This window comes from Macaca nemestrina, chromosome 20 (assembly GCF_043159975.1).
Source record: "Macaca nemestrina isolate mMacNem1 chromosome 20, mMacNem.hap1, whole genome shotgun sequence".
In the NCBI taxonomy this organism is placed as follows: domain Eukaryota; kingdom Metazoa; phylum Chordata; class Mammalia; order Primates; family Cercopithecidae; genus Macaca; species Macaca nemestrina.
In genome coordinates, this window is record NC_092144.1 from 4732284 (window position 1) to 4756771 (window position 24488).

Consider the following 24488-nt stretch of genomic DNA (forward strand, 5'->3'; position numbering starts at 1 on the left):
CCAAGTCGGCTCTCGGCCCAACTCTGCTGCTGCTCGTGGGGGGCCCGGCTCCCCTGTGGCCTCCGGTCCCCTCCCCTGAACCCAGGCCTGTGGCTCTGCCACCTTCTCTGTAAAATGGGGGTTGTGGGCACTTGGAATCGCCAGGCCTGGCACCGCGTCCTCCATGCAGACCCGGCTCCTGCCAGCACCCCTCCCCCAGGCCTGGGCTGGGTGCCCCTGCTGGCTCCCAGGTGCACGAGGCTGCACTTCCTCCCTCTCACAGCCTCGGACCTGCTCAATACCATTGGCTGCTCCTGTTCTCGAGTGTTAACAGAGCATGACTGTGCGCATGGCAGGGGCCCCGGGGGCGGGAGGGCGGGCAGAAGTGCTGGCCGCCCCTACCAGATGGAGGGGATGGAAATGGGCTCAGAGTTCCGGGGTAGCCAGGTGGGGCCTGAGAGCTCAGGTGGGGTCAACATATATCCTCTCCCAGTTTCCAGCTTGTTTCCAGTGCCAGCGTTCCCACAGCCATGTCCGTGCTAGAAACGGCCAGCAGTAGAAGTCTGTTCTCAAAAGTATTGCGGCTGCCTCGGGGGCAGGGGGAAGGCCACTGTATTCAAGTTGCATGACCAGAGGAAAACCCCTCACCCAGCCTGGTCACCCAGGCAGGTGGTCACTCCAGGGCAGGTGGTCACCCCCGAAAGGTGGTCACCCTGGGCAGGCGGTCACCCCTGATGGGTGGTCACCCAGGGTAGCCTGTCACCCCCGATAGGTGGTCACCCCTGGCAGGCGGTCACCCCCGATAGGTGGTCACCCCCGATAGGTGGTCACCCAGAGCAGGCGGTCACCCCCGATGGGTGGTCACCCAGAGCAGGCGGTCGCCCCCGATGGGTGGTCACCCAGAGCAGGCGGTCGCCCCCGATGGGTGGTCACCCCTGGCAGGCGGTCACCCCCGATGGGTGGTCACCCCTGGCAGGCGGTCACCCCCGATGGGTGGTCACCCCTGGCAGGCGGTCACCCCCAATAGGTGGTCACCCCCGATAGGTGGTCACCCCTGGCAGGCGGTCACCCCCGATAGGTGGTCACCCTGGGTAAGCAGTTATCCAGGACAGGCTGTCATTGGGACAGGTGATCACACGTGTAGGGAGGCAGCTGCTGTTAGAGATGCCTGGCTTCGCTCTGCTGGCTGGGCTGCCCACGATGGGCGGTTCGGGGCCGGGAAGCTCGTGCCTCCCCATGGAAGATTCCTCCCAGGGCTGAGCACAGGCCATCCGGGCCTTGGAGAGGTTGGAACAAAAGGCTCCCGTGAGGCTTTGAGTGGGAGGGGAGAAGATGGAATCTTCGATTTAACCCTCAGCCGAGAGCTGCTGTCTTGTGTGCAGAAGTCCTGCTAAGCCAATTTTTCATCTTCCGCTTTGGCCTTTCCCTGGGGATGCGTGTAGAACCTGAAAATGGCCTGGATGGCGTCTTTCATCCTGCATGCAATTTGAGGGGTAGGGAGAGGAGGGTTCTAGAAGTGCCTGGGATCACAGGGCGGGAGCTCCCAGGAGTGGAGGAATCAGCAGGGGGACAGAGGCGTGCCCAGGGGCCTCTCGAGCTGCCTCGGGAAGAGGCCTTGCCTTCTACCTGGATATCTTTCCAGAAGGCACCTCCAGGGCCTCCGTGGACTCCCCCACTCCCCACACCCCACTGTGGCCCTTTGGTGAGACCGGAGCATTTGCCTGTGAGATCGTCACGGCCCCAGAACCCCAGGTATCCTGGGGTCGTGAGTGACAGACACAACCAGTGGCTCCGTTCTCATCCCCAGGGCTTCAGGGCCACTTAGGGCCTTCCCTGGGCTCAGCTGGCGGGACTGTTGTGTTTGGGTTTTTAGAGGATTCTTGGCCTAAGGGCTTCCTGAGTTCACCATGGGAGTCCTGGGTCTCCACCTCAGGGAGCCTGCCCTGCCCTCCTCTAGGTGAACCAGGGGTAGTGCCACAGCTGGACTGATCCCAGGACCCCAGGATCCGCTTTAGGTTGGGCTGAGGGTTGGGCCACAGGAATGGGCACCCCACTTCCTGGGGACAGCACCCCTGTGTCCACAGGAGATGCAGGGAGGGGAGGTGGGGAGATTGAGGCGTGACAGCTGGCAGTGGAGGCCTTTAGAGTCCAATGGGAACAGGCGACAGGCGGGAGAGAGACAACTGTGGCTTCTCACCAGCGGCCCTCACCAGAGTTTCCCTGTCACGCACCTCTTCCCGGCACAGGCTGCCTTGGCCTCCTAGCCCTGGGCATAGCCCCTCCTGACTCCCTGCCACACTCCTCCGGCACCTCCCTTGAGTTCAGGGAGTCTGTGCCTGCCCAAGACAGGAAGGACAGTGTCTCTGAGTCTCTCTGGTCACTGCCGACGCCCCCACACATACTCAGACCCCAGGACAGGTGTAGGGCAGCCGGGGCAGGGCTGGACACTGAGTTTGGCCACTCCTTGGCCCGGAAGGCCCCGGGCGAGTGGACGGCTCCAGATGTCCAGGGAGAACCAGGTGTTGGGGGAGGGGCTCCGAGGAACCACGTTTGGGGGCTCCGGCCTTGGAGATAGACGTGTCCCCTCCTGTTGATGGGATGGGACGCTGCATTGCCAACTTGATGGGCATCGTGGAGAATGAGGCAGCCAGAAGGCAGGTGGAAGGGGAGCTATGGGCCAGGGACCCTGTGGGCAGCCAGGGCTATAGACCCGGGGCCATCTCCTGGGCAGTTGGGGTGATTCCTTGGCCAAGTTTTTAGGGGACTCAAGTGTCTCTCCCTCTCCCCCGTTCTTCTAGAGGCGTCCCCTTTCTCCGGGGAGGAAGACGCGAGTGACCCTGAGGCCTTGAGGCCGCTGCTGTCCCTGCAGTGGAAGAACAGGGCGGCCAGCTTCCAGGCCGAGAGGAAGTTCAACGCGACAGCTGCGCGCACGGAGCCCTACTGCGCCATCTGCACGCTCTTCTACCCCTACTGCCAGGTGGGCAGGCGGGCCTTGCAGGTCCCAGGGAACCCCAGAGGCAGGGGCAGCGGGAGAGGGCAAAGGACCGGGCACCCCCCATGCCTCCCTCTCTCACGCGGGGCGGGGTGTTGGCCAGCACCCTGAGTTGTGAGGGCTTGTTCCTGACAGCTGTAGGCGGAGCCTGGTCTCTGGGTTTTGTGGGAATGAAGCTTACCAACGTGCACATCTGCAGCGTGAGCCATGGTGGACGGGGCAGAGGGAGGGTGCGGAGGCTCGGGGTCACTGGCCTCAGGGAGCGCCCAGCCTGAGGGGTGCTGAGAGCGGCCGGGTGGTGTGGGGTGGAGTGAAGGCCCGGGTACACCACCTGAGTGGCCGGGGGGGCTCCTGCAAGCCCTGGCCTGTCTCACTGAGCTGGGCGCCTGGCCGAGGTCCCATTTCTGGTACTCTTTGCACGCTGGCCTCGCCTGTCCTCTGCACCCAGATGGGGGGCTGGCCTCTGCCCACGGCCATCCCAGGCATCAGCACCCAGCCCAGCCATTTTCCTCAGAATCTCTTGGATCCCCCCTCCTCTCCTTCCCTGAGTGTGCAGCCTCCCCAGGACAGGACCTGACCCACGTGCTTTGCACTCCCAGCTCCTAGCCCATGCCCAGCATGTCCAGGCATTGGCAGAGCTGCCCTGGGTCGGGGACCTCACCGCCTGTGCGCGGCTGGGTCTCGGTGGACAGAGCCAGCGAGGGTGCTGTGCCGAGGGTGGCGAGCCTGTCTCGGGGCCCTGCTGCTGGGAGCTGCCCGCACCTGCATCTGTGAGCTGGATTTAGTGCTTTGGTTCCTGAGATAGACAAGACCTGACAGGCGACACCGTCTCCAGGCACTTGCTGTCCTTTGTGAGGCCAGAGAGGCTGCTGGGAGCCACAGGGCCGGGAACGCCGCTTCAGACACGCGTCTTCCTAACTCCCCTTGCCAGGCAGAGTGCAGAGACTCATTCTCACACACACCCCCCAGCCTACCCCAGCGCCAGGGGCCACCCAGCACCAGGGGCCGTGCAGGCCGGCCTGAGCTCTGCGTCTGGACGCGACCCTCATGGGGACAGGGTCAGACAGCGTTTGGGGATCCCGGCTTTCTGGAGGAGTGGGAAGAGGGGCCGAGGTGGCTCTGGGCATCTCCCCGACCTCCCCCCCAGAGCCAGGGGGCATCGAAGCCCGGGGCAGGTGCCCTGACAGAGGTCTGTGCCGCCCACCTGCCTACCCTGCACATGGCTCTGTCCCCTGAAGGCCCCCTCTCCCCTCCAGGCCCTACAGACCGAGAAGGAGGCACCCACAGCCTCCCTCGGAGAGGGCTCCTCGGCCACACTGCCCTCCAAAAGCGGCCAGAAGACCCGACCGCTGATCCCCGAGATGTGCTTCACCTCTGGCGGCGAGAACACGGAGCCGCTGCCTGCCAACTCCTACATCGGCGACGATGGGACCAGCCCCCTGATCGCCTGCGGCAAGTGCTGCCTGCAGGTCCACGCCAGTGAGTGCCACTGTGGGGCCCAGAGGAGCCGCACCCTCCTTCAGGGTGCTGGTGGGGGCCCCGGTGGGGCTCCATCCTCCCGTGCGGAGGGCCACGCCGGCCCCTCTCCCCATGCTGTACTTTCAGGGCCGGGGCAGGGGCCTCTTCCGGTGACTTCCTGCAATTTCTGACTTTCTCATCCCTCCCGTGGTCCCACCATCTAGAGCAGGGGGAAAGGCTGTGGCCGTGGAAGGACTGGGTGACCCCATGCCACCCCGGGGCAGGACGGGGCCTCCACCTCTCCCAGCGTCCAGAAGACGCCAGTGCAGGCCCAGGTGCCAGCCTCTGGTGCCAGCCTCCGCGGAGGAAGCCTCTGCTCCGAGGGGCACTGGGCTCCTCCCGCCCTGTCCCTGACACCCAGAAGCTCACCCTAGGGCCAGAGCAAGAAACGGGCCAGATACCCCATCTCTCCACAGGCTGTGTTCCCTGAGAATGACTGTCTCTGCCAAGTAGCCTTTGGGGGCAGATATCCCTGCCCTTGACCTTGGCCCAGGCGGGGTTCCTCCTCACTGGGCCTCTGGACAGTTCTGCCGAGTCTTCCCCAAGGCCTGGGAGGCAGCAGGAGGAGCTCAGGCACCCGCTACGCCTGTGATTTGGGGCCGTGGTTGAAACTGATGGTCACAGTGAGATTGCAGTGTGGTCAGGGCATCTGATTTATCTCTGCTCTCGGGGACCCCTCCCCAATCCTGAGGCTCGACCGTGGTCACAGACAAGAAAATGAATGTCTGTCTCTTTCTCAGGCGTGAGGGGCAGTGGCAGGAATTGGACTTCCAGGGCAGGAGGAGGGCTTTCTGGCGACGTTTAATTTTCTGTGCCCCTGGCCAAGGCAGGTAGCCATAGATCTCTGTCAGTTTCCTCCTGGCAGTGGCCTGCCTGGGGCTCGCGTTGTCTCCTGGCTGGGAGGCTGTTCACTCTGCTTTGCTGGGCCTGGGTTTGAGACGTAGGGGAAGGGTTGCTGAGGGTCCCAGGCCTGCCACAGCCGGGCCACCCCAGCCAGGGCTACCCCAGCAGATGCCCCCACCCCCAGCCCGTGCCCACCACCCTGCTGCTCTGGAGGCAGTGAGGTCCTCGCCCCCAGCCTCTTCAGCGGGCCACCAGCACTGGCAGAGAGCCCCTTCCACACTGCAGGGCAGGACCCCCAGCAGAGGCAGAGCCCTGGGGGCAGGCAGCACCCCTCCCCTCACTTTGGGGGCATGACTCAGCCTTTCATGCCCTTTCCCCGTTTCCAGACCCAGGGCCACATCCAAAACTGAGTGGCCTTTGTGGCTGGCCTCTCTGGACACAGCAGGAGGAGCTGCTTTTGGGGGTGCAGACCCCCAACAAGGAGGGGCCCTCAAGATACCACCAGACTGAGTGTAGCAGACCCAGCTGGAGCTCAGGGGGCCCTGCTCCCCTTCCTGCATCCTCCTTCCACACACGCAGCTTCCAGACCTTTCTCTCGCTCCACGTGCAGGGGCCTGGATTGAAGCTCGGAGGGTGGGAACAGCACGACCCTGAATGCTGCAGCTGTGTGCGGAGGCCCCGTCACTCCACGTGCGGATGCCGGCCCCTGAGTTACTTGGCCCCTCCCGCTGAGTCTCACTCGGCACCCCCAAGTCTCACCTGCCCTCCAATCTCAGCCAGCCCCTGCTGTCTTCCAGGTTGCTATGGCATCCGTCCCGAGCTGGTCAACGAAGGCTGGACGTGTTCCCGGTGCGCGGCCCACGCCTGGACTGCGGTAACTCGCTCCCTGCAGCAGGGGTGGTACTCTGAGAGGCCCGGGCCCCGGCCCCACTCCAGCAGGCTGACTTTGGGGCACAGTCTCCCCCCATGGGCCTGGGTTCCTTCACCTCTGCCCTGAGGGGGTGGAACCCAAGGGATTCCCGCCCGTCACTTTGGTGGCTGCTAGTTTGAAATGTAAGGGCCGAGAGCTGCAGTTGGCAGATCAGGCCCCAAGCAGCGTGTGGGGAGCCTGCTCCGAGCCCTGCTCACCCAGGGCCGTCTGGTCTCTGCAGGAGTGCTGCCTGTGCAACCTTCGAGGAGGCGCGCTGCAGATGACCACCGATAGGAGGTGGGTGGCACCGCGTGTGGGGACTGGGGGGCCGGAGGGGAGCCTGCCCTGGGCTGAGGCTCTGCAGGGTGTGACCCTAGTACCCGGGGGTCAGCCATCACCTCCGTGTAACAGCCCCATGTCGTGGATGGGGTGGCCGGGGCTGAGGAGGAGCACACGCCTGCCCCGACCTCCCTGAAGGTCCCCAGGCCCTGACCCAGCTGACAGCAGCATCACGCCCGGCCCCTCTGTGGCCAGCCCAGGTCCTCGAAGGCGCACCTGACCCCGCCCCACCTGCCCTCCCAGGTGGATCCACGTGATCTGCGCCATCGCGGTCCCCGAGGCGCGCTTCCTGAACGTGATTGAGCGCCACCCTGTGGACATCAGCGCCATCCCCGAGCAGCGGTGGAAGCTGGTAGGTCCTTGCGGTCGAGGCCCACCCTGCCCGTGTCTCTAGGGCCGCCGGCCAGGCTCGGCTCCCCGCCTGCGCCATCCGACGCGGTCTTTCCTCCAAGCTCTGCGTCTCCACCGGCGTGGTGGGCAGCTTTCAGGAAGCCAGTGACCCCGACTTCAGCAGGCGTGTTATTTTTTGAATCGTTCCCCGAGGTGCAAGGTACAAAAGTCAAAAGTCATCAAGGGTGCCGGAGATAAGCAGACCCCGTCAGGTGCAGCCTCGGGGGCGTCCTCTGCAGGACCGAGCACCCCATGCGGTTTCCACCTTTCCACAAAAGCAGAGGCGCCACCCATGCCCCGACACAATCGGGGGCCTTCCGATTTTTGTTGTTTTTCTACTTATAACAAGCCTGGGCAACATAGTGAAACCCCATCTCTATAAAAAAACAAAAAACAATAGCTGGGCGTGGTGGCACCACACCTGTGGTCCCAGCTACTCGGGAGGCTGAGTGAGGTGGGAGGATCGCCTGAGCCCAGGATATCCAGGCTGCAGTGAGCTGTGATTGTGCCATTACACTGCAGCCTGGGCGACAGAGCCAGCCAGACCCTGTCTCAAAAAAAAAAAAAAAAAACTGTAACAGTGCTTAGCATGAGATCTACCCCTTAAGAAGCATCTGAGGTCCCGTACGGCTTTCACCACGGGCCCAGCGGTGGGCAGCAGGGCTCTGCGGCCTGCTCACCGGTCTTGTATAACTGACACTTCGCACGTGCTGAGCAGCAGCTCCCTCCGCCCGCCCCGGCGCCCAGCAGTCTGCTTCTGTGTGTTTGCCTGTATTACAGACCCCACGTGAGTGGGATTGTACAGTCTTTATTCTTCTGCGACTGGCTTCTTTCTTAAAAGACGGGGTCTCTCACTCTCACCCAAGCTGGAGTGCAGTGGTGTGGTCACAGCTCTCTGCAGCCTCAAACTCCTGGGCTCAAGCGATCCTCCTGCCTCAGCCTCCTGAGTAGCTGGGACCACAAGCACATGCCAAAAAATTAGGTTAACTCCCAATTTTTTTTAAGAGATGGGATCTCACTGTGTTGCCCAGGCTGGTTTGGAACTCCAGGCCTTGAGGTCTTCCTGCCTTGGCCTCCTGGGTAACTGGGATTACAGGCACGAGTGGTGTCTTTCATTTAGCGTAACGTCCTCAAGGTTCATCCATATTCATTCAACCCAAATATGGCAAGAGTTCCTTCTTTTCCTGGCTGAGTAATGTTCCACCGTGTGGATGGACCGCGTCGTGTGGATCCGGGCACCCGCCGATGTCTCTGCCTTTTGGCTGTTGTGGGTTGTGCTGCAGCGGATGTGGGAGTGTGGTTGTGGTTTGGAGATTCTGATGTCATTTCCTGTGGATATAGACCCAGCAGTGGGATTGCTGGACCGTCGGGCAGCTCTGTTTTTACACTGGAGGAAACTGCCCTCCCTTGCGACTGGATGGACTCCCATTCGCACCCCCAGGGAGCTGGGGTCTCCTCTTCCCCCCATCCTCACCCACACCTACCTTGGACTTCTTTGTACCAGCCGCCCTAGCAGGTGCGAGATGGTCTCGCTGTGGTTTGATTTGTGTTTCCCTGGCGATCAGTGACACTGGGCGTCTTTGCACAGTCCTGTTGGCCATCTGCATGCCGTCTTTGGAGAAACGTCCGTTTCCTTTGCCCATTCTTTGCCTGGGTTGCTTGGCCTTTGTGGTTGAGTTGGAGGATCTCTGCCGCTCCACTCTCGGTGCACATCGAGGGCCCCCTGCAGATGCACGCAGCCTCCTTGTGCGTGGCGGGGCCTCGTAGTGGGGGCTTCCGAGGCTTCCTCCTGCTCTCAGCAATGATGGTCCCCCTTTGGGGAACCCCTTGGAGCCACGGGGCAGTCGGGGAGTGGTCAGTGCTGGCCACCAGCTGGCTGTGCACTTGGGGCAGATTCCTCGACCTCTCTGCCTCGGCCGTCTCCTCTGTGCTGTGGGGTTGCCACAGTCCCCACTCTGCAGGGCTGCAGTGGTGTGAGCTGGGCCCACTCCCTCCCTGAAGCATGGACCACCCCGTCTGAGCACTAGCAGCTGCTCGGGGCTTGTCAAATCTGCAGCCTCGTCCCCCCAGACCCCCAGTGTCACCCACTGCATTTGATCCACACAGTGAGAGCCTGTGGAGTCACCCTGCATTGTCCGTTGTGCAGGTGAGGAGTCTGGAGCCTGGAGGGGCTTGGCCGACTGTGGCCTGGGCTGCAGCCCCACAGGGCTGTCTGTGCTTTACACCCTCTAGCCCATCTGTGTACGAGGCACTTGGGGCCGTCCACGCCCACCGGAAAATGACACTCAGCTGGCCCTTTAAATCAGCTTCCTGCAGAGCCTTGGGATCTGGCCCAGAAAGGAGATGAGGAGTCCAGGCACCGTGACTCACGCCTGTAATCCCAGCACTTTGGGAGGCCAAGGCGGGCGGATCACCTGAGGTCAGGATTTTGAGACCAGCCTGGCCAACATAGTGAAACCCGGTCTCTACTAAAAATACAAAAATTAGCTCTGCGTGATGGGCCATGCCTGTGATCCCAGCTACTCTGGAGACTGAGGCAGGAGAATCACTTGAACCCAGGAGGCGGAGGTTGCAGTGAGCTGAGATCTCCCCACGGCATTCTAGCTGGGACTACAGAGTAAGACCCTGTCTCAAAAAAAAAAGGATGAGGAGAGCGAAATGCAGACTTTGCTGGGGCCGCGTCCCCACTAAAAGGGCTGCGCATGTGGTGGCGTTGATGGGGAGGACGCGTTTGTCCCTGTGCACTCCGGCCTCTGCACATGTGTCTTGTGGGCCTCTGGAGGCTGGGCCCGCGGCCAGTAGTACCCAGCAGCGTCCTGCTTGCTTTTCCTGCCTGGTCTATCTTCCCAGCTGCGGACACAGTGCCCGGTGTTGACAGTCGGGCTCGTGTGGAGGTGGGGCTGGAAGCAGACACGTCAGTCTGGCGGGGCGGGTGATGCCCGCCACAGAGCCCGGGCTCCCGTGCACCGGTGCGAGGTGCCCACGAGCCTGTTGGGCTTGGATGCCGCACTTGGAGCGCACAGGTGCCGGGCCACCTGGGTGGGGCCACACAGGCCGTCACAGAGGCTCGTCTGGAGGGGGAGCCCTCTTTCCTCGTTCGTGGAGCAGAGCGTGCAGCGGGTCATGCCAGCCTGGCCTGGTACGGCTGAGCGATTAGGAAGCTGGCAGCCCGCGGGTGATGCTTCGGAGGCACCAGTGACTTGGTCCACAAACGTGGGCGTAAAAGGCCCCATGATTCAGGTGGAGCAATGGTGCGGTGCCAGCGCAGTGATAAATCCTCCCGCCCCAATGCCTTATGGATCATCTGACATTTCCAGGACGCGGCCTCTTCATTACTGGTGCTTGTAACGATGAATTAAAAATCCTTTTACACAAGGCCCGCTTGTACTGCTTAATGGAGCTTTGCAAGGAGGCAGTGGTTAACTCCTGCTCGCCCAGCCACCCAGCCACCTTCGCAGGCCACGGGCAGGCCGCAGGCATGGGGCACACTCACTCCTGGTTACCCGTCCATCCGTCTGTCTCCAGGGCTCCCCGGCCACCGGCTCAGGGCTTCAGGCAGTCCAGGTGAGTCAGGGGCTCCGGCTGGCCGCCCACCTGGGCCAAGTTAGCACCAGGTTCTCAAGGCGTGCTGCTGAGAAGCCCCTCACCTACCAGCGGGGCAGGTTCCTGGCAGTGGGCAGAAGCACCAGGAGCTTCTGGAAGATCTGGGAGGTCTGGGAGGGGCTTGGGATGAGAGGAGGCAGCTTCAGGGCAGCAGCAGGGGTGGGCAGTCACCAGCTCTCCCCGCTGCCCACAGTCCCGCCTGGAGGGGTAGGGCCGGTCAGGAGGGGCTCTCTGCTCCTCAGGGGTTGGGGTGGTTTGTGAAAGCAGGTTGGTGGACAGCCACTGCACCTCTGTGTGACACGCTGAGGACACGGTGCCATGGGTGGTACCCAGCGGTGACCACCTGCTTCCTCCAGTCCGTGGTGCCCTGCAGACCTCCGAAGTCCACCCTGCGTCGTCCTCACAGCCCTGTGGCCTCTGAGGAAGGACACTGAGCCGGGAACTTCAAACCAAACACCAGTACCTGGGCCCTTCCAGGCCCCCCAAGGGCCTTAGACCCTGAGTCCCCGGCACACACTGGCCTGGGCCAGGCCAACACTGGATGCGGGTCTTCAAACCGTGGCTCCCAGGAAGGGAGGTGACAGCCAAGAATGCCTGCCCGACCTCCTGTGGCCACAGCGTGTGGCATGACTGGACCTCGCCTTAGAGGGGTGGCTCTGGGCAACCTCAGCCCCAGGCGCAGCTCCTGACAAACGGCCTCATGGGTCCTGGGGCACACTCTTCGCAACGTGGAGACGCAGGGTCACGGGCCGCCTGCCACCACGGGGCGGAAGGGGATGGTGCTGTGTGCCAGGCTGCCCTGGGGCTGGGTTTCTCCTGGGCCTGGGCTGAGGGGTGGAGGCCTGTGGGTGACGTGTTCAAGATGGCTCAACAACCCCACCTGACAGTGTCCAGGCAGGGCCTCTCCCCCACCCCCAGGCCCTCAGGGAGCGCAGCCACCACTCGTACACGCCGGCCGCTCTGCTGGAGGGGGACGCCGTGCTGGAGCGCTGCCTGGCACGTGTTGTGTGATGGGAGAATTGGGTATTGACAGTTGAATAATGAGATCTTGATGCTGTCGATCGGCGCTGCTCCAGGCCCTTGGCTCATCTGGCTTTTGAACATGGTTTATAGAGCAGTGACGGTGCCACTTATTAAATGCTTATCAGGGCCTGGCGTGGGTGTGGTGGTCGCCAGGGCCCCAGTGCTGACTGGGGCGGGTGTTGCCGACTCGGGCGGGTGTTGCTGACTGGGGCAGGCTTTGCAGCAGGAGCGTCACGGGATGAAAGGTGGCTCTCCAGTGCTCCCTCCTCACCAAGGAGGCTTCTCTCAGGGCTTCTTGTTAAAATCCGACGTAAAGGACCCGCACAGTGGCTCACACCTGTAATCCCAGCAGTTTAGGAGGTCAAGGCAGGAGGATCCCTTGAACTCAGGAGTTTGAGACCAGCCTGGGCAACACAGCAAGACTCCACCTCTACACAAAATTAAAAATTAGTCAGGCATGGTGATTGCGCCTGTGGTCCCAGCTACTCAAGAGGCTGAGGGGGGAGGATCGCTTGAGCCCAGGAGTTGGAGGCTACAGTGAGCCATGATCGCGCTGTGCGCTCCAGCCTGGGCAACAGAGCAAAACCCTGTCTTAAAAAAAAAAAAAGAAAAAGAGAATCCTTCACTCTAACCATTCTAAAGTGTGCCACTCCATGTTTTTTAGTACATTCTGAGTTGTGTCAACTATCACACCATCTTAATTCCAGAACATTTAATCACCCCATGAAGAACCGGCCCCATTACCAGTCGCTGCCGTCCCCCACCCTGTACCCACGAGCCCACTTCCTGTGTCTGTGGGTTGCCAGCCCTGGGGGTTGCAGATCACGGGGTCACACGGTCTGCACTCACCTGCGTGTTCCCAGGGCACATCTCTGTCGCCCCGTGGTTCCTCTCTGGCTGAGCAACACCACGTGGGGCTCTTTGGTGTCTGTCCCAGCCGTCGCTGACACACGGGGGGGACGGGAGAAGACTCCCAGGGGCTGAGCAGCAGGAGGCTGGGTCTGGAGGACTTGGCCAGGGAGGTTTCGGGCTCTGGGCTGGGGAGGGGGCCCCTCGCCGGGCAGAACACAGGGCCACTCCCACCATGCCTCCCTTGAAGGCTATGCCGGGAGGGACCGGGGCCTCCATCCCAGGGTCCCTAGGGAAGCTCCAGCCCCATGCCCCTGCCTGTGTCCCCGTCCCCAGAAATGCGTGTACTGCCGGAAGCGGATGAAGAAGGTGTCGGGTGCCTGCATCCAGTGCTCCTACGAGCACTGCTCCACGTCCTTCCACGTGACCTGCGCCCACGCCGCCGGTGTGCTCATGGAGCCGGACGACTGGCCCTACGTGGTCTCCATCACCTGCCTCAAGCACAAGTCAGGGGGCCACGCTGTGAGTGCCTGCCCGCCTCATTGCCCCTGATCCCCGGCTCCCGCCCCACCGACGCCCACGCTGACCGTCCCCCGCACCCTCCGCACCCTCCCAGGTCCAGCTCCTGAGGGCCGTGTCCCTAGGCCAGGTGGTCATCACCAAGAACCGCAACGGGCTGTACTACCGCTGCCGCGTCATCGGTGCTGCCACGCAGACCTGCTACGAAGTGAACTTCGACGACGGCTCCTACAGTGACAACCTGTACCCCGAGAGCATCACGGTGAGTGTGGGGCGGGGCAGGAGGCGGGGCAGCGGGGGGGGGGAGGCTGGGAGCACAGCCACAACCTGAACCCGAGAGCATCACGGTGAGTGTGGGGCGGGGCAGGGGGAAACTGGGAGCAGCCTGACTCCAGATCCCTCCACGAGGTCCCCTTGTCCTCAGGCCCCATCAGGAAAAGCAGTGCTCACTGTGTTGTGCAGAAACAAAGCAGAAAGCGACCCGCAGTCAGGGCTCTGCACCGCCCCTCTACCCCCGCCCCCGCCGCCGGCTTTGGGGCTCCAGGCAGAGAACCTTACTTGCCAGCGTGGAGAGGGTCTAAAACCCAGCGACAGCCGCCGGCGTAGTGTGGCCGGGACCTCACCTCCCGCCTGTTCTCCCTGCAGAGTAGGGACTGTGTCCGGCTGGGACCCCCTTCCGAGGGGGAGCTGGTGGAGCTCCGGTGGACTGACGGCAACCTCTACAAAGCCAAGTTCATCTCCTCGGTCACCAGCCACATCTACCAGGTAAGCGGGGAACCTGGCCGCCCCAGTGTGCCTTCGCCAAGCTCTTCTTGTAGGTGTGGGAACGGGAGGATCACACCCCTGCCCAGGTGCCTTTGCTGGGGCACTGGCGGGCGTGGGCTGTGGTTAGTGAGGCCCACAGGGCCCAGCTGAGCCTCGGCTCGCCTGCCTAAGTTAGAGGCACAGGGCTTGTTCGTTTTCAAAGCTAAAGGGCCCTCCACTCGGGTGGCGTTTCCCTTTGAGACACCTCAGTGTTTCTTTTTTTTTTTTTTTTTTTTTTTGAGGCGGAGTCTCGCTCTGTCGCCCAGGCTGAGTGCAGTGGCGCGATCTCGGCTCACTGCAAGCTCCGCCTCCCGGGTTCCCGCCATTCTCCTGCCTCAGCCTCCCGAGTAGCTGGGACTACAGGCGCCGCCACCACGCCCGGCTAATTTTTTTGTATTTTTAGTGGAGACGGGGTTTCATTGTGTTAGCCAGGATGGTCTCGATCTCCTGACCTCGTGATCCGCCCGTCTCGGCCTCCCAAAGTGCTGGGATTACAGGCTTGAGCCACCACGCCCGGCCACCTCAGTGTTTCTTAACGTAAGTTCTCCCTTTCACCATTTTGGAGTGTATAGCTCAGTACCCCTGGGTTTTTTTTTTAATCAAGTTGGTGGTGAGCTTCTTCTCATGATTGTGGAAGAGAAATTATTTAAAAGTGTGGAATCTTAGACCCGACACGGTGGTTCACCCCTGTAATCCCAACACTTTGAGAGGCCGAGGCAGGCGGATCACTTGAGGTCAGGAGTTCAAGACCAGCCTGGCTAACATGGTGTGGGGGTTTCTGAACGCTCAGTGACAGGTCAGAGAGCAGTCACTGGGTGGCGCCAACCTGCACAGCACGGGGGGGTCCTGGACGCTCAGTGACAGGTCCGAGAGTGGTGACCGGGCAGGGCCAGCCTGCATGGCACAGGGGAGGGGTCCTGGATGTTCAGTGACAGGTCCCAGAGCGGTGACCAGGCAGGGCCGGCCTGCAGGGCATGGGGTCCTGGGTGCTCAGTGACAGGTCCGAGGGTGGTAACCAGGCAGGGCCGGCCTGCATGGCACGGGGGCGGTCACCACCCTGTCACCACTCAGACCTGTCACTGAGCGTCCAGGACCCTGTGCCGTGCAGGCTGGCCCCACCTGGTCACCACTCTCAGACCTGTCACTGAGCGTCCAGGACCCTGTGCTGTGCAGGCCGGCCCCACCCAGTCACCACTCTTGAACCTTGCAGAGTCTTCCCTGCTCCTTGAGAAGGAGGTGGTTTCTGGGACAAGCCATCCCCGTGGCCAGCTCTGTGGGAGCTGCCACCAATCTCCAGACACTGTCACTTCTGCTTAGCTCCAGCCTGCCCCAGGGGAGGCTCAGGCAGCTCCTTGGACTTCCTGATTGTGTTCGGCTTAGACCAAGGGCAGGGTTGATTTGCACCCCTTAGCCCATCCCAAGCAGCGGCAAAAGAGAATAATTCCCGCTCAGCTCACCTGGCAGCTCTTCTCTCAGACTATGAGTTTCAGGCTGGGCTGGGCGCGGTGGCTCACACCTGTAATCCCAGCACTTTGGGAGGCCAAGGCAGGAGAATCACTTGAGGCTAAGAGTTCGAGACCAGCCTGGGCAACAAAGTGAGACCCTCCCCCCCGCCAATCTCTACAAAAAAATTTTAAAAATTAGTTGGGCATGGTAGTGTGCGCGTATCATCCCAGCTACTCAGCTACTCAGCTACAGGCTGAGGTGGGAGGATCGCTTGAACCCAGGAGGCTGAGGATGCAGTGAGCTGTAATTGAGCCACTGGACTCCAGCTTGGGCGACACTGAGACCCTGTCTCCAAAACACACAAAAAAAGAAAAATATCTGCTGGGAAGCATTCTGGTGCATGTCGTACACGGCAGGATGGGTGGGCTGTGTGTGACAGTGACAGGACCCTCCGCCTGCCCCGGGAGCCTCAGAGTCTGGCCCAGGCAGGTTGGACTGGACTCCAAGGAGGGGAGGTTGAGCCAGAACCTCTAGAACACTGTGGAAGTTTGCTCCGGAGATCAGGCTGAGCACGCGCCAGTCTCCTTCCCTCAAGAAACCTATGAAGGTAATAGAAACACGTGAATGAATGAATAGCCATTTATAACGCACACGGAGCACAGCCGTGCTGGAAAATGACAAGGGAGACTCAGGGTGGATCTTGACAACACCCCACAGAAGAGGCGCCGGAAGCAGCCCCCACCCTGGCGGCGAAGGAAGCGGACAGTGCTCGGGTGCTCCCCGGATCATTGACATGTCACCAGAGCCCAGGAGGGGGCCGGCGTCAGGGAGCTCACCCCAAGGAAGCCGAGCTAATGAGACAGTCAGAAATGAGATGATGCCAGCCAGGTGCGGGGGCTCGTGCTATGATCACAGCACTGTGGGAGGCTGAGGCGGGCAGAGCACTTGAGCCCAGGGGTTCGAGACCAGCCTGGGCAACACAGCAAAACCCTGTCTCTACAAAATAACAAAATTAGCTGAGCGTGGTGGCACGCACCTGTAGTCCCATCTACTTGGGAGGCTGAGTTGGGAGGATCACTTGAGCCTGGGAGGTTGAGGCTTCAGTGATCCAAGATCACGCCACTGCACTCCAGCCTGGGTGACGAAGCAAGGCTCTGTCTCAAAACAAAAAAAAAAAAAAAGATGTTGCATCTCCAGAGTGCTCAGGGGCAGGGGGCAGAGGCTGTGGAATCAGTGACAGGTGGTACTGGAAGCCAGCAAGGCACTGTGGAGTGCCCGCCTGCCTGCGAGGTGGCAGCAGGACCTCGGTCACACGATCCTGCCAGCGCCCGCTGTGTGGTGGCCGAGGAGGTGGGGCTGGAGCTGCCTGCCCCGAGGCCGAGGCCTGGTCAGTGGGGGCTGGGGCAGGCCCAGGTGACAGCAGGGCCGAGTGGATGGGACACCCACATGCCAAGGCCCCAAGAGCCCCCGCCCCACCGCCTGTCCAGAATACTCAGAACACGTTTCCTTCGCACGTGACCCCTCGAGATGCTTCTGAGAAGTGCCAGGCAAGACGTCGCCACAGGGAGCCTGGGCTGAGGCGCGCGCCTCTCTGATTTCCTGTAGCTGCAAGCACATCCAGTTTTCTCAAAATGTTAAAAAGCAAACGCTACCTTCAGAGCTCGCCCCGTGGAGACTCATAGTGAAAGCAGGTTCCAGGGAGGCGCTGGGAGGAAACAGTCTGAGTCTCCAGTCAGGCCCCAGTTCCCAAATTACCCGAGCACAGAAGTTTCCCGGGAGCTCACTTGGACCCGGCAGTGTGAGCGCTGTCCTCCTGGGCGGTTCTGTGCCCTGAGAATCTGGGGCGGATCTCCCCAGTCTTCCCGACCCAGAAACCTGAGCCAGTTTCCGCTGAGTTTCTAGAATGCGCCTTCCCCTCCCGCAAGGTTGCGTGTGTGCCTGTCTGAGTCGCCGTGTGCCTGCCTGAGTCGCCGTGTGCCGCGCCTGCCAGAAGCCGAGAGGCCGAGTTGGGGCCGGGGGCTGGGGAAAGGCTGCGGGGGGTCCTGGGACTCCTGGGGTGGGAGCTCCAAAACCTGCCGCTGCCCGTGGCAGAGCGGAGCCTGGCCACACCGGGGGTGGAAATTGCTTTCCAGGGTGCTGGGGCTCCGACACCAGGACTCCTGCCCAGATGCTCCTCACTGGGCAGGCGCTGGGAAGGGGTCTTCTCCTGGTGGCTTCCCTCTACAAATGAGACGGGCGGGATGGGGCAGAGGGTGGCACCCAGGTCCTTGGTTCCCGGCGGGTTCCTCCACACATCCCTGGGAGATCTGTGCTGTCGTCCCAGGACATGGCCCAGAGGCAACTGGCCATCCGAGAGTTCACACTGGGCACTCCCAGCCCTGCTTCTCCCGCCACCTGTGCCAGCCAAGAGGCCTGTGGAACCCACAGCAGACTCTCTCCAGGGCCCACCTCTGTCTCCACCCCCAGCCATCCCTGGAGGAGTCACAGGGACTCAGGCTTGGCCGCCCTGAGGCCGGGTCTGCGCCCCCATAGAGAGGGAGGTGCCGTGATCCCGGGCTGCCGCCCTGCACGCTACCCGGGGCATCTGGCCCCAGACACACTTCTGTGAGGGTCTTAGTGTGTGCCTTTTGTTCGTTTTGAGACGGGGTCTTGATCTGTCACCCAGACTGGAGTGCAGTGACATCATTAGAGCTCACTACAGCCTCCACCTCAGCCTCCTGGCTAGCTGGGACCACAGGCACGTGCCACCATGCCCGGCTTGTTTCGAGTTTTTAAATGTGAAAAGCGAGCCCTCTGCTATGGGAACCTTCTCCCCGGAGCAGAAGGGCGGTCAGGGCCGGGGAGTGACCCCTGCACATTTCCTGGCTTGGGAACACGGCGCCCGTCGCCCGTCGCAGTTATGAGGTGGGCCTGGAGACACACGCCCCTCCCTGGCACGCCCTTCATGGGACAGTGTTGTGTTGCCAGAGGGTCCCTGAGAGAATCTCCGCGAGCCTGAGCTGGCGCCAAGCTTAACGAGGTGGAAGTGGGGCGCTCCCTGTGCCCCTCACCAATCAGGCATCTGCCGCCTGGAACAAGGCACCAGCTGGGGAGGCTGGAAGGGGGTGATTTGTCTCTGAGTTGAAGGGAAGAGGTGACCGAGCTGTTTTCAGGGGGCCACACGTAAGCTGGGGGCCCTGTCCTTCACCTCTGGTTGGGGACTCCTGAGCTCAGGCCCCTGTGTCCCCCTGCCCGGTCTCGCCTGCCTCCCAGGCCCTGTTAGGGCACTGTGCCTCCTGCCCGGCTCTGTGTCCACCCAGTGACTCTGTCGCCTTGTCCTGGGGCTGTGTCTTCATGGAGACAGATGTCTGTCGAGCTGGGAGGGGGTGAGGGGTGAGGGCTCTGTCTCCATGTGGAAGCTGCGAGGCCCCCGCCTCTGCCCCAGGCTGTCCTGTCCTCCATCGTCCTTGCACCATGGGACGGGACCCTCCGCCTGATCCCTGTTTGCTGCAGGCGGTGTCAGAGGTGGACATGAGCTTCTGCTCGGCTGCATGTGGCCTCTAGCGGGCCCCGTGCACCTGAGGGGGCCGGCCTCCCAGCCCCTGAGGCCGTGGCCTGCCTGGAGCACCTGCCAGCCTGGCAGTGCCAGGCCTCTGAGAGCCACATCCCCTGCAGGTGGAGTTTGAGGACGGGTCGCAGCTGACGGTGAAGCGTGGGGACATCTTCACCCTGGAGGAGGAGCTGCCCAAGAGGGTCCGCTCTCGGCTGGTGAGTGCACGAGGCTGGCCTGGTGGCTCCGGGTGACTCCTCAGGGAGCCCATCTGGGATGAGGCAGGGCACAGACTGCATCTTCCAATGGCGTGGACCACCCCTTCCTCCTGCACCTCTGCTGGAAGGGGGTCCTGGCCGCCCCGGCACAGCTGGCCCATGGGCTCCTGGCAGGAGACGCTTCCTTTGCCTTGACTCCGGGTGCGCAGCTCCTGGGCGATGCCCATCATGTGGGGAGGGAGGGTTGGAGGAGCCCTCCCCTTGTCATGAATGTAGAGCAGACCCACCAAGCCCCCTTGCCCTGCAGGACCCGCGCTGCCCGACCCCGCACAGGGCTGCCGCTGAGCCATCATAGGTTTTGGGGCACAGGCGAAGTACAGGCACCCAAGTTGTCGGCTTAAAAAAGCTTTCCTGAGCTTTTTCCTTATTAAACGGGAGCCTGAGTCCTGGAGGCAGCGGAGGCAGCGCTGGCTTTCGCTCCCACAGCCCTCATGGGCTTCCTTTGTTCTCTTTCTAATCCAGAGGCGAGGTGTTGAGGGGCAGAGCCCATGGGGGAGGTTCCTGCTCCTGGCCACAGCTGCTCAGCCACAGAGAGGTCCCTCAGGGAAGAGATGGGGGCTGGCACCCCACTAGGGGGCCAGAGGCTGGGGCGAAGGGCAGGGCCCCTCCACTGGCAGGATCAGGGGTTTGCACGAAGATGGGAGCCTCTGAGCAGCCCCCACAGCGATCAGGGCTCTGTGTCCAGCTGGCTCCTCTCAGAGGCCGTAGACGGTGGCCAGGGCTGCGCAGAGCGTCTCCACCATGCTAACACTGCGCTTCCGCTCTCCCGCAGTCACTGAGCACGGGGGCACCGCAGGAGCCCGCCTTCTCGGGGGAGGAGGCCAAGGCCGCCAAGCGCCCGCGTGTGGGCACCCCGCTTGCCACGGAGGACTCAGGGCGGAGCCAGGACTACGTGGCCTTCGTGGAGAGCCTCCTGCAGGCACAGGGCCGGCCCGGAGGCCCCTTCTAGGACAGCTGGCCGCTCAGGCGACCCTCAGCCCGGCGGGGAGGCCACGGCACGCCCCGGGCGTTCGCTTGCTGTGAATTCCTGTCCTCGCGTCCCCGACCCCCGAGAGGCCACCTCCACGCCGCGGGTGCCCCCTAGGGCGACAGGAGCCAGCGGGACGCCGCGCGCGGCCCCAGACTCAGGGAGCAGGGCCAGGCGGGCTCGGGGGCCGGCCGGGGGTGCACCCCACTCAACTACTCAGAATTTTAAACCATGTAAGCTCTCTTCTTCTCGAAAAGGTGCTACTGCAATGCCCTACTGAGCAACCTTTGAGATTGTCACTTCTGTACATAAACCACCTTTGTGAGGCTCTTTCTATAAATACATATTGTTTAAAAAAAAAGCAAGAAAAAAAGGAAAACAAAGGAAAATATCCCCAAAGTTGTTTTCTAGATTTGTGGCTTTAAGAAAAACAGAACAAAACAAAACAAACACATTGTTTTTCTCAGAACCAGGATTCTCTGAGAGGTCAGAGCATCTCGCTGTTTTTTTGTTTGTTGTTGTTTTAAAATACTATGATTTGGCTACAGAGCAGGCAGGGAAAGAGGCCCAGTAATTGGAGGGTGAGCCTGGGGGTGGGCAGGACGCCCCAGTTTCGGCACAGCCCGGTCACTCACATGCAGCCTCGCTCTCGCCTCTCCCCGGCTCCTGGACTTCGATGGTCTGGGTACCAGTGCCTGTCCCCGCTCTGCGCCTGCTGGGAGGAGGCCCAGGCTCTCTGGTGGCTGCCCCTGTGTGCCTGGCCAGGGGAAGCCCCGGGGTCTAGGGCCTCCCTCCGTCTGCGCCCATCTTTGCAGAATAAACTCTCTCCCAGGGTTCGTCTCTCTCTCTCTCTCTCACCCGAGAGAACCGCAGGGGTTCCAGAGGCTTCCTTGCAGACGAAGCACCCCTGGACCTCCCATGGCTCAGGGTGAGGGAGGCCCCCAGGCCCTTCTGGTTGGTAGTGAGTGTGGACAGCTTCGCAGCTCTTGGGGCACAGTCCCAAGAGTGGGTCGGGGACACAGGGCCAAGGCAGGCCTTCGGGGTCCCATTCGCCTGCTTCCGAGCAGGAACAAGGCCTGGTGTCCTTGGTCCACCCGCCCACGCTGCTGTCTTGAGGGGAATCGGCTTCTTAGGAGTGGGTTGAGCTGATAGAGAAAAACGGCCTTCGGCCCAGGCTGGGAAGCGCCTTCTCCGGGTGCCTCTCCCTCGCCAGCTCTGAACCGAGCCTTCCCCGCCTTAGCTGTCTCCTGCCCCAGGGAGGGGTGGAGGGATAATTTGCTTATATTAAAAAACGGCTGAGGCAGGAGTTTGGGACCAGCCTGAGCTACATAGCAAGACCCCATCACTACAAATTTTTTACAGGTTAGCTGGGTGTGGTGGTGCACGCCTGTGGTCCTAGCTCCTCGGGAGGCTGTGGTGGGAGGATTGCTTGAGTCCAGGAAGTTGAGGCTGCAGTGAGCTCAGATTGCACCACTGCACTCCAGCCTGGGCAACAGAGCGAGACCCTGTCTCCAAAAAAAAAAAAACAAAAAAAGCAATGTTTGTATTATAAAACAGTGTCCTAACAGTCCCCAGGCTAGAGAGGACTAAGGAGAACGGAGAGAGTGACGCAGGAGCAAGCCTTTCATTTCCTTGGTGGGGGAGGGGGGCGGTTGCCCTGGAGAGGGCCGGGTGGGGAGGTCGGGGGGGTGTCAGCCGAAACGTGGAGGTGGTCCTCTGCACGCAGCCCTCGCCCAGTGTGGCGCTGACACTGTATTCTTACGTTGTTTGAAAATGCTATTTATATTGTAAAGAAGCGGGTGGGTGCCTCAGCTGCCCTTGTCCCTTGGGGGTCACACCCATCCCGTGGTGGGCTCCGGGACGGCCTGCGTAGACGGGCCGCAGAAGGGCAGGCCGGAGCTGCACGCTCTCCCCACGAAGGTATTTCTGTTTCTTACTCTGTGCAAAGACGAGACAAAACCCAGCGCCCTGGTTTTTCCCCACCCGAGATGAAGGATACGCTGTATTTTTTGCCTAATTTCCCGGCCTCTAGGCTCATAATGAATTAAAGGTTCATGAACGCTGCGAAACCCCGTTCTGCGCCCTGGCACGTGTCTTCATTTCTGAGCCTGTGCTAGGGGGACCGATGTCGGGGCCTGCCTGGGGTGGGGCTGCCCGCGCCCCGTTCTCCTGGGAGAAGGTTTGCTTCCAGAGCTGGATGTCCCTCCGCTCGCACTCTCCAGCGTCCCCAGCACTCAGCGGCTGTCATGCCCCTCACACTGTGGCCAGGCTGGGTGACTGCTGCAGCAGACCCCATGATTCCCCCCCAGTTCCCTGAGGGCCTGGGCCTGGCCTCACTTGTCCCAGCCAGCAGCTGCCCTGTCCCTGTCCCCAACCCAGTTCTGGTGACACCTGAGCCCGGGGAGCGTCGCTTGTGGTGGTGACTGGCGGACGTGCTGGGGCTTATGGCCCTGGATGGCCACTGGGACCCTGCAGTCCTGGCCTGGGTCACTCAGTGCCCACCCCACCAGGCCTGGAGTCAACAGAGGGGACACTGGAGACCTGAGCCTCCCTCAGGGAGGTGACCCTCCTGTGCCTCGTGTGCTGCAAGAACATGAAGAGGCCCCTGTGGCTGGAACAGAAGGGGGAGGGGGAGGGGGAGGGGGGAGGAGAGGAGGCAGGTTGTGCAGGGCCTTGTGGGCCTTGGGCAGGACTTGGGCTTTGACCCTGAGGAAGGTGGGAGCCATGGAGGGCTGTGGGCAGGGGAGGGATGGGCCCTGACTCAGGTGCTCACAGGCGCCCTCTGGTGATTGTTGTGGGGAGGAGATGGGGTAAGGGCAGAAGCCAGGGACCAGGGCAGGGGTTAGGTGTAGTGAGAAGCAGTGGACTCTGGGTGCATTTTCGGGGCAGAGCCAATAGGATTTGCAGATCATCCGAGTCCCTGGAAGGAGGCGTTGAGCTGGGAGGGGGTTGGATTTGAACGCGAGACGTCCAGGTGACGATGCCGGGCCTGGGGAGGCCGCCCCAAGGCAGGAGGTCAGGGGCCGTCAACTGGCAGGTGTTGGAAGTAGAGGACAAAATCACCTGCAGGGAGTGGGTGGAGGCGGGGACCCAGGACTGGGTCGTGGGTGCTGGGGGCTGGGACACCTGGTGGAACCCAGACCCAGCAGCCAGGGTTCAGGGGGACACGGCCAGGCCATCCCTCCCTGGGCCCTGGCATTCCCTCTGCAGAAGGAGGGTCCACCTGCCTGCTGTGCTGAGGGCTTGTGTCCTGAACAGAGGGGGCCCTTGACAAAAGCTTCATCCACCAATCACCCCCAGCACCGAGTCTCCCTTCTGGGGCCCTCCCGCCTCCTGCATCCTCTCAACACCACCAGGACTCAGTTCCCCTGTCTGCTGCAGGTGAGGAAGAGGGATCCAGGGTGGGGTGAAGCCTGTGGCCACAGGAGGCTTGGAGGCTCCGCCCGCTGCGATTTCCCGACAAAGACCGTGTCCCTCTTCCCCATCACACAGCCTTCCCTGTGTGCGGGGACAGACACAGCCTGAAGCCAAAGCCTTTGGGGTGCCCCCCTCCCCTGCCCCCGGCCCTGGGTGGCACTGACTGATGGATCAGCGTCCCCAAGCCTCCCCAGGCTGGCAGAGGGACTGTGGCAGGAGCAGGTGGTGCCTGCAACATCCTTTCCGTTGTTCTCCAAAGGCTCTAAAACGGGAAGGCAATATGGGACAGGCCATTGCTGTCTGCTGAGCAGAATAAAAGATGAGTGGATAGGTCCCCAAAAGGGCCACCGTGCGGAGCCAGTGAGGCCTGCACTCGGGCCAGGGTGGTCGCCCCAATCCGAGGTCTTGCATCTCGGGGCGGCGTGTGAGACTCTGTAATCAGCACCCGAGTTTGCTTCATTTATTCCAGCGGCAATATTTTTATGCAACCCCTGTGCCAGGCTCTGGGGAGATGGCTGAGGAAAAGGGGGAGAAACCAAAAATACATCTTTAACGCATGCTCTGAAAGACAAGAACGGGTCAGAGGTGGAGGGTAAGCAGTGGTCGGTCACAGACCACCAGAGGGGTGTCAGTGGACACCCTTTTTATTAAAGAGGGACTCTTAAACAGATCTGACCTCCCCATGGGATGGCAGATCAGAGACTCAGGCTGTGGGTACATTGCGTTGAGAGCAGGCACCTTCTAGGGCAAGGCCCGGCAACATACAGCCCTCCAGCCAAATGCAGCCCGCCACCTGTTTTTGTCAATAAAGTTTTATTGGCACATGGTCATGCCCATTTTTTTACATATGGCAGCTGGCGCCCAGCGACAGCAGACCTGAAGAGTCGCTGCAGACCCCACCTGGCCTGCAAAGCCCAATGTAGTTCGAATCTGGCTCTTTATAGAAAAAAATGTGCTCAGCTCTGACTTAGAAAAAGTGAGTGGTGGCAGCCTCCACCCCTTCTCTATGCCTGCAACAGAACGTTCTTCCGTAGGGACAGCCCCTCGGTGCCCAGGTCCACCTAGCCAACTCCCCCGACTGC

The 24488-nt window shown here is 61.7% G+C and overlaps 1 protein-coding gene across 2 annotated transcripts in view; it reads left to right on the plus strand.

Annotated features, from left to right (window-relative positions):
• Window positions 1-22062, plus strand: part of LOC105485051 (lysine demethylase 4B) — a 183652-nt gene extending 161590 nt beyond the window's left edge. For both annotated transcript variants that reach the window (XM_011747234.2, XM_011747247.3), the window contains 10 exons: window positions 2778-2956; window positions 4228-4450; window positions 6130-6206; window positions 6484-6539; window positions 6825-6933; window positions 12783-12968; window positions 13063-13227; window positions 13611-13730; window positions 18870-18962; window positions 19795-22062. In XM_011747234.2, the coding sequence (XP_011745536.2) occupies window positions 2778-2956; window positions 4228-4450; window positions 6130-6206; window positions 6484-6539; window positions 6825-6933; window positions 12783-12968; window positions 13063-13227; window positions 13611-13730; window positions 18870-18962; window positions 19795-19971 (1385 nt within the window). In that variant the 3' untranslated portion in view covers window positions 19972-22062. The remainder of the gene's footprint in view (window positions 1-2777; window positions 2957-4227; window positions 4451-6129; window positions 6207-6483; window positions 6540-6824; window positions 6934-12782; window positions 12969-13062; window positions 13228-13610; window positions 13731-18869; window positions 18963-19794) is intronic.
• Window positions 22063-24488: the final 2426 nt, after the last annotated feature.